General features: G+C 34.5%; 1 protein-coding gene across 3 annotated transcripts in view; it reads left to right on the forward strand.

Moving 5' to 3' along the window:
* The first annotated feature begins 1,005 nt into the window (after positions 1-1,005).
* The window catches only part of LOC106471472 (alpha-ketoglutarate-dependent dioxygenase alkB homolog 7, mitochondrial-like), a 75,043-nt gene continuing 68,285 nt past the window's right edge, over positions 1,006-7,763 (forward strand). For 2 of the 3 annotated variants that reach the window (XR_002613260.1, XM_013932074.2), the window contains exon 1: positions 1,006-1,600. Coding sequence is in view for 1 of the 3 variants with exons in the window: in XM_013932074.2 (XP_013787528.1) it covers positions 1,220-1,600 (381 nt within the window). In the remaining 2 variants the exon portion in view is untranslated. The remainder of the gene's footprint in view (positions 1,601-7,763) is intronic. The other variant, XR_002613261.1, reaches the window with a different exon arrangement.

Here is a 7,763-nt window from a genome sequence, read left to right on the forward strand (position 1 = left end):
ACTTGTGTCGCTAAAGTTTCGTCTGAACGAAGTTACGGAAAGTTAATTAACAAACGGAGACGTAACAATACCTAGTCGGTTTAAGTCGCCGTATGGTCATCACATTTCTTTGGGTCCCTAACCATATAGGAATCCAGGGAAATGAGTTAGTTGATAATCTTGCCAAGAATGCGTTAGCCTATCCAGGGGTCACAAACGTTTCTTTTGAGCTTGGTGACCTCTATGGCCAGGTTTATCAATATATTTTAGATTCCTGGCAGAGTAGATGGAATTCAGTGCATGTTACTAATATCTACAAGAAAATTGTTCCTGTTGTTTCTTCACACATCAAATATGAATGTACAAACAGACACCAAGAAGTAATTATCACACGCCTCCGTTTTAATTGCACTACTTGTATTTTGTACAGATGTCCATTTAGACCCATTCTCCATTTGGGTGCACCCATTGTTCAAATTTTGAAGACCCCGAGCATGTTTTAATGGAATGTACATATTATCAAAGAGATCGAGCAGCCATAAAACAACAGATGGGTAACATAAACGTCCCTTTTACCTACCACTCTCTATTAACTACGAATTGTCTCTATCCTGCAATATATAACTTCGTTATTAGAAATAACATAAAAATTTAATGTCCTTTCTATTTACTAATAGGGCTACTTTCTTTATCCTTGTTTCCAATGGCTGGAGTCGCCCCAGTCGAAAACTAACTGTGTAAACTTTCCTTGTGTTTTATCCCAGTAACGTGACATTTTAGGAATTTTAATGTCAAACAATTAACTACACAAAAAATTAATAATAATAAAAATATATATATAATAAAAAAAAATATATGTAACTACTAACTTCTTGTTAAATGGCAGTATATATTTCAACAAAATCAGGTCAGGGAATTTGGGGGCATATTATCTGCTGATGGCGCCCCCATAACTCGCAAAAAAAAAAAGAAAAAAAAGACTTATTGCACATTTGCCATGCATGCGCGTTATATCTACGCATATGTGCTGTGATTTGGCGGCACGGCGGCAAACACTGTGATGTTGTGAGGCGTAACGTTAAACATGATAATAACATTAGCAATTTAAAAAGTTTTAATAAAAGTTGACTAACTAATAGTAATAATTATTTAGAGCTATAGAACTAAGTTCATTCTGGTGGCGTGAGCAGTTAACTAATCATACTTTTACTTGTGGCAATCTTGGTCATAATTAATCATTATGTTTTCAAGATGTTGCAGATATAATGCTTTTGCATTTTCCATGCAAAGCATAAATTTATTTATGTTAAACTTAAAAATGACCCATCTTAATAACTATAAATTGTGCAGACCATTAACGTTAAACTTCAATACAGAACTTGTTAAAAGTAAAACTTCCTCAGGCTCAATTTCTTCAAGTGTCATTACTAAGAAAGACATAAACATTACTGATACTGATAATAAATTACCATGTTATCTCGAAGGTGTTTTTACTGAAATTGTTGCTAACAGTATGGTTGTTTATGAAGATTTTCTAAATGAAGAAGAAGAGAAAAATATAATTGATGAAATAGAGCCTTATATGAAAAAACTAAGATACGAGTATGATCACTGGGATGATGTAAGTACCTTCATTTTGTATTTAAAATGTAATTTGTAAAGAAACCATGACATTGACAGTGAAGGGTGGGAAATCATGTAATGGCAGGCATATTTTATTTATTAATTTAGCCAAGTTAATTAAGATACATATAAATATTTATATTAATGTGATAGTTTAACAATTAAGCTGAGAGTAAATTTAGTTTCATGACCAACTTTAGAGTGTAAATGTTGTTTTAAGCAATTAAAACTGGGACATTCAGTCCATAGAAGCAGGCCATATTCACTATATTAAGGCAATGTACAAAGTTTTTCTGTGTCAATGAGCTGAAACATTGCAGTTCTGATTGTTTAAACAAACAAACATTTCCACTGTAAAGCTAATTATGATAATAAAACTAATCATTCAGTAGGAACCTCATCTCTTAATAAACTGAGAGTGAGAGTACTTTTTTTGTAGTGCAGGTAGAACTACGTGATGTTGAAAATTGTAAGTCAGAAGACCTGTTTAAAAACTATAAAGAAAAAAGAATTCCTTCAGAGGAAATAAGTGTGTGGGCCTTTCAGGAGTATTCTCTTGGGCTAGATATGGAAATAAATTACTCAACAGGATCCAAGGCTTACATGAAAGAGTATCAAGTATATGTTTTTAACCAAGTGGGCTGGTTTGACATGTATATTTTTCAGAGTATGTGGGGTTATGACCCCCTTTTCCTATGGACTAACAAATAAAGATACCATTGAGCCTCATAAGGAAAGCAATGTTTCTTTTGAAAGGTTTAATGACCTGGTGGAAGATTCCCTCACCCACTGTTAGCAAAAATCATAGATTCATTCCTGCAAAGGCTCTTGCACTTTGTCACTGTTTGAGAGCTATTCATCATAGAACCTTAGGTTCTATGGGTTTTTTGAAGGACTCATTCATCTTTTCAGTTCCCCTCCCCACCTGTCCTCTCATCCCATATCTCCTCCCCCCTCCTCAGAATCCCATTTTCAGCCATCATCTTTCAGAGGCAGTTCTTGATATTTTTCACAAGGAAACTGTAGAACAGGGAGGTTCTTCTCTGCCAGGTTTCTATTACAGTTTGTTCATAGTCCCCAAGAAAACTCTTTTCTTTGAACTGCTTCCTAGACCTTCCTCGATTCACCATGGAGTCCTACCTATCTCTTTGATTGGCTTTCACTTCTGGTCTTTGGATGTAGAAGCTAGATATCTCGTATGCTTATCTCAACATTCCCATCTCCCCAACATCCGGTCATTTTCTTTGTTTTGTCCACCGTGATTATATCTACTTTTTCCAGGCTCATCTGTTTATGTTAGCTTTGGCTCCCTACGTTTTTGGTGTGTTGTCAAGGCCTTTGTCCATCTTCTTTATTCCAGGAGCCTTCGGTTCCACCATTATATAGATGATTGGATGTTTCTAGTTCCTTTGCATGCCATCTCTTTCCTTCACATTCAGTTTCTTCTTCAAGAGGCTACACGGGTAGGTTGGCTGGTGATCTATGGAGCTTCTCGTTCAGACCATTTTCTCCTCTCTTTCTCCAACTCTGCGAGAGGTTCTGTTTCTTTTGGGGACATGGGCTTGTTTGGATGACCTAATTCCCTTCAGTTGAGCCCGCATGTTAATTCTTCAGTGGACTTTATAAGATCAATGAAACTCTATCTATCTCGCTCCTTCTCTTCATGTGGACTTTGCTTGGTGTTTGAACAGAGATACACCACAATAGGTGTTCCTATTCCTCCTCTGGATTTACACCTCATCATGGATGCTTCTCTTTCTGGTTAGGGTGCATATCTGGACACACAGCAGATTTCAGGCCTTTGGTCTATTAATGACCTATCTATGGATGTCAGTCTCTTGGAACTGTTCACTGTCCGTCAGGCTTTAGTTCACTTCCTTCTGTCTCTCTGGAACCATTGGTTGTCTTTTACATCACTTGGCAAGAGGGCACTCAGTTGAGGTCTCTTTGTTCCACACGTTGGACCTCCTGTTTTGGGCTCACAGTCATCGCATATGACTATTGGCATGTCATATACTGGACTCCTTGAATCTGATCATGGATTGTTTATCATGCCCTGACAAGATTCTCCCCACAGCAAGCCCCTCTAATCCCTTCTGAATAAAAATGGGAGACATTTACCATAAAGGTTTTTCTGACAAAGAATGCAAAATGACAAAACGAAGTACAGGGGCAGAATGGGGTGAATATTGCTGGTCACAATCTTGTGACTGTGGTTGCTTACCTATTATATGTTTTTTTAATATTATATTTCAAGGATTGGGGAATCCATAATAAAAGGAGAATGATTCAGTGCCCAATGACCCCACACACTACGGAGTCCTATGAGGGAACGCACTACATTGCCAAACGAGGACATTGCAGCAATGCTAGGGCACTAGACCCAAATACCAGCATCAGACAGAATGTCCACAACACCCACTAAGAATGCCCAACACTGGTATCCTAGCCCAGCAGGACCAGTCAATTGACCCTGAGGGGGGGGGGCACCCTCAAGGCCACCTGTCTACAAGAATTCAAGGTGAAAATGGTGTGTTGCACTGTCCCAGACTCCATTCAATCACCAGGTTCCTCTCTTTCCTTTCACAGGTTGCCACGCATGGCAAACATGTGGGTGGATGTTCAAATCCCAGAGGAGGCAAACTGAAGATACAGAACCTTCCCTGGGAGGTCCCTTCACCACAAATCCACCTCGAGGGGTGTCTATAAAACCTACTAGTTTCACACCATTAATCTTTAGTTTTAGGTATTGCAGACCCATTTTAGTTGTACTTAAATAATTGATGGAGGGTTTTACTTCCAAGGGATTCAAAATTTTGACCCGTTCTCTCATTCCTGACTGTTGTCCTTTGTCCCATTGTTCCCATTTACAAATTTTACTTTCCTGGGACAAGTATAGCATCGCACAGGTCTATTAAGGCATTCAGTTATGTTAATCACTTCTCTATTAACAGCTTATTTATTTCTCTGCCAATGCCCATTGTTTTGTAAATTTTAGCACAACAATAGATATAACAAAGTGGGATTCCAACTACTGTCATAAAAAAGTGTGTAATTCTGATATTATACACTTTACAATTTTTCTTTCTCTAGTTTCATGACTCCATAATTTATACATTTTTACAGTTTTCCAAATAAAAGTCCAAGTGACTCTCCTGTATTAGCATGGTACTTCCTACTAAAGAGTTCTTTAGCTAATTATATGTTATCTAACACTCCTCAGTGCAAATTAGTCAAGGTTTCTTTAAAGAAGCAACAGCAGCAAGCAGACAACCTGAAAATTCCCTGGACACCAGAGAAGATGGTAATTGTCCTAGGCATATGCATCAAAACAGGAATGTTGACGACAGAAGACTTGGAAGTCTTTTTCCCCACAAGACAAAATACTTCTACTGTTGTGTCCATTTCTCATCCTTCAATAGATCCTGCTAATGATATACCTATACGTCTTGCTTAACGTACACAAAGGATATTATGGCCACAATGCTGAGTTGATTACTGCATTTTAGCTGGTCTACGAACTGTTAATAAACTTCTGGTAAGTCAAACCAAAACCTGAAGCTAGTGAAGATCAAGAAGCTTAAAATTTCAGAACATGAATTGTTGTTTTTCCTTGTAAAGTATCTGTACTTAAACTGGAAAGGATTCCTAGTGTCAATATAAAGAGGGAGATAAAAGTATTGATTTGAAAATTGGGATACCTTGTATGAATTGATTAATGTCATCATTTTTTGAAGAGGTAAGGAGTATGAGATAGCGAATTTTACTTTTATTTTATAATGTGTTTGTTTATCCTTCATTTATTATTCCTTCTGTTGTTTAGTTCAACTAAGAATTTTTAGTTATACACTTAACAATTTTTCTTTCTGTAGTTTCATGGCTCCATAATTTATACGTTAGTCCAACTGACTCCCATGTATTAGTATGGTACTTTCTACTAAAGAGTTCTTTAGCTAATTTCTAATTCTAGCTAGAGAACGTTGAATTTGAGTATGCTTGTATTATTAAACTGGTACAAGCTTCCCTTAGTGGTGGCATACAGATATTACTCTTGTGAAAAATTATGCAAGTTAGCTGGTTGCATGAGATGTAACCTGATGGTCTAAACACTAAATAAAAACCCTTCCTTGATCTTAAATGAGTTCACAAGAACAAATTATTACTGATTGTTGCTCAGAATTGTTATTGATCTTGAGAAGTGGTTTATTTTTGGAATATTGTATTTTTGGGGGAATTAGGTTTTTCTTCTTCTGGTTTTCCTTATTCCTTTATTGAAATTATACATTGATATTTATTTTGAATTGTTTATTAATGTTTGTATCAAGTCCTGGTCAGGTACAGATTTACTAATTCTGTTTTTTTTTTATAAGTGATAAAACTTGTATTCAAATTGTTTGAAAGTTTTATTTTAGAATCTGTTATTGTTACAGTTTAATAAATTGTTTTTTGTTCAACCCTGGTTGTAGCGGTGTTTTGTTTTAGTCCATAACAATCAAGCCAAAAGCTTGTATATTAGTAACCAAACAACAAAAAAAAACACTAGATAATGTGGTGACGTTCCAAACAAGTTTCTTAATACGATTAATCTAATTTATTGTCATCTTAATGATTTGTTTTATTTCTTCCAAATTTATTCAAGTAATTGATTTATGTGTGCTGTCTCTAACCTTTCTTTTGTTTTATTATAACTTAAGATTATGTTTTTGAGCCTTCTCAAATTCTTTTAAAAGCCATTTTTCATTACTGGAACAATGAAGGGCTACTGCTTAAAATGTTTTGTATTTGTTAGTGAACTTATTTTAATTTGTTTCCTTCAACATTTTGTAATTTCCTCATCCACACAATTCTTTTATTAGCAGAACACAGATTTTTCTCTGTGACCATATGTAACATCAAACAAATATTTAGCAACCTCTGCTTATGGATACTTCTTAAATTCATTATTTGCCAGCACACTGTATAAAAGTGATACATTTTCATGAACACCATTTTAGGGTTAAAAAAGTAACTTATTATTATATTAATATGCAACCTGAAGACGAGTTTTCTCTGGCTTTTTGTGTTTTTGCAGCATCACTTTTACAAAGTGATTTTTTTGTCACTTTACTTTCTTGTGCCACAAATTATAAGACAATTTATATGGTAATTCAGTATGTATTTTTTATCAATTTTAACTCATAAAACTGCTTTAGGATTGATTTTGTTTCTCATTTTTCCAACATGTGTTTAATCATGAAAAATTAAAAGTATTCAAATTTTCTCCTTGTCACCCGTTCGAGATGGGTGAAAGGCCATGTCATCAATTTTTATTGAAGTACTATTTCATGAATTAATGTCAGTAAGTTTGATATCAAACTGTAGATTATAATTCAAATCTTAGTACTATACATTACTCAATTTCTTAATTTAAAAGTATATAATATAAAAACACAGATAAACATTGATTTTTGTGTGCCACATGGTATGTTGAATGCAGCACTTGTTTAAATTAGGTGTTAGTGAAGTCAAAATACTAAGTTTGTAGTTTCATATGAATTAGAAACTCAAATTACTGATATTGACAAGCTACAATATAAAATAAGAAGGTCTTATCTTTTCCATTTGATAAGATATTGCTCATGTAATAAATCAAACACAATGGCACCCCACCCATCTCTTTCCATTTTGGAAATGCTCACTTATATACACTTTTACATATGACATAAATAATCCATCGGAAGCTCAGAATGTTCCCCTAGTGGCTTTCTCAGCCATTTTAAATTCTTAGGATGTCATTTCTTTCTTTTGAACCAATATTTCAAGGAGGTTGGGTCAGTCTTTAGTTTGCTCAAAATTTCATATTTTTTTAGCCTAAAATACATCTTAGTGGAATTCTATGGTATTGGTGTAGAAACTTATGATTTTTTTAGATATTCAAATGTATATATAAAACCTAAAAGATATTATTTTGTTTCATATCTTCCACGTGCAAAATTTTTAAAGGTTTACCAGCCTACGTCAAGCAGCATCCAAGTACAAAGGTTGTAACTAGAAGAGATAATTGTTTGTTTTACTTCTTTATTTATTGTTCTGTGTTTAAGAAAAATAAGTTTAAAAACTTATTTCTAAATAGCAATAATCTATATACATATATATATATATATATATATATATATATATAT

Source organism: Limulus polyphemus, unplaced genomic scaffold (genome assembly GCF_000517525.1).
Source record: "Limulus polyphemus unplaced genomic scaffold, Limulus_polyphemus-2.1.2 Scaffold4642, whole genome shotgun sequence".
Taxonomy (NCBI): Eukaryota; Metazoa; Arthropoda; class Merostomata; order Xiphosura; family Limulidae; genus Limulus; species Limulus polyphemus.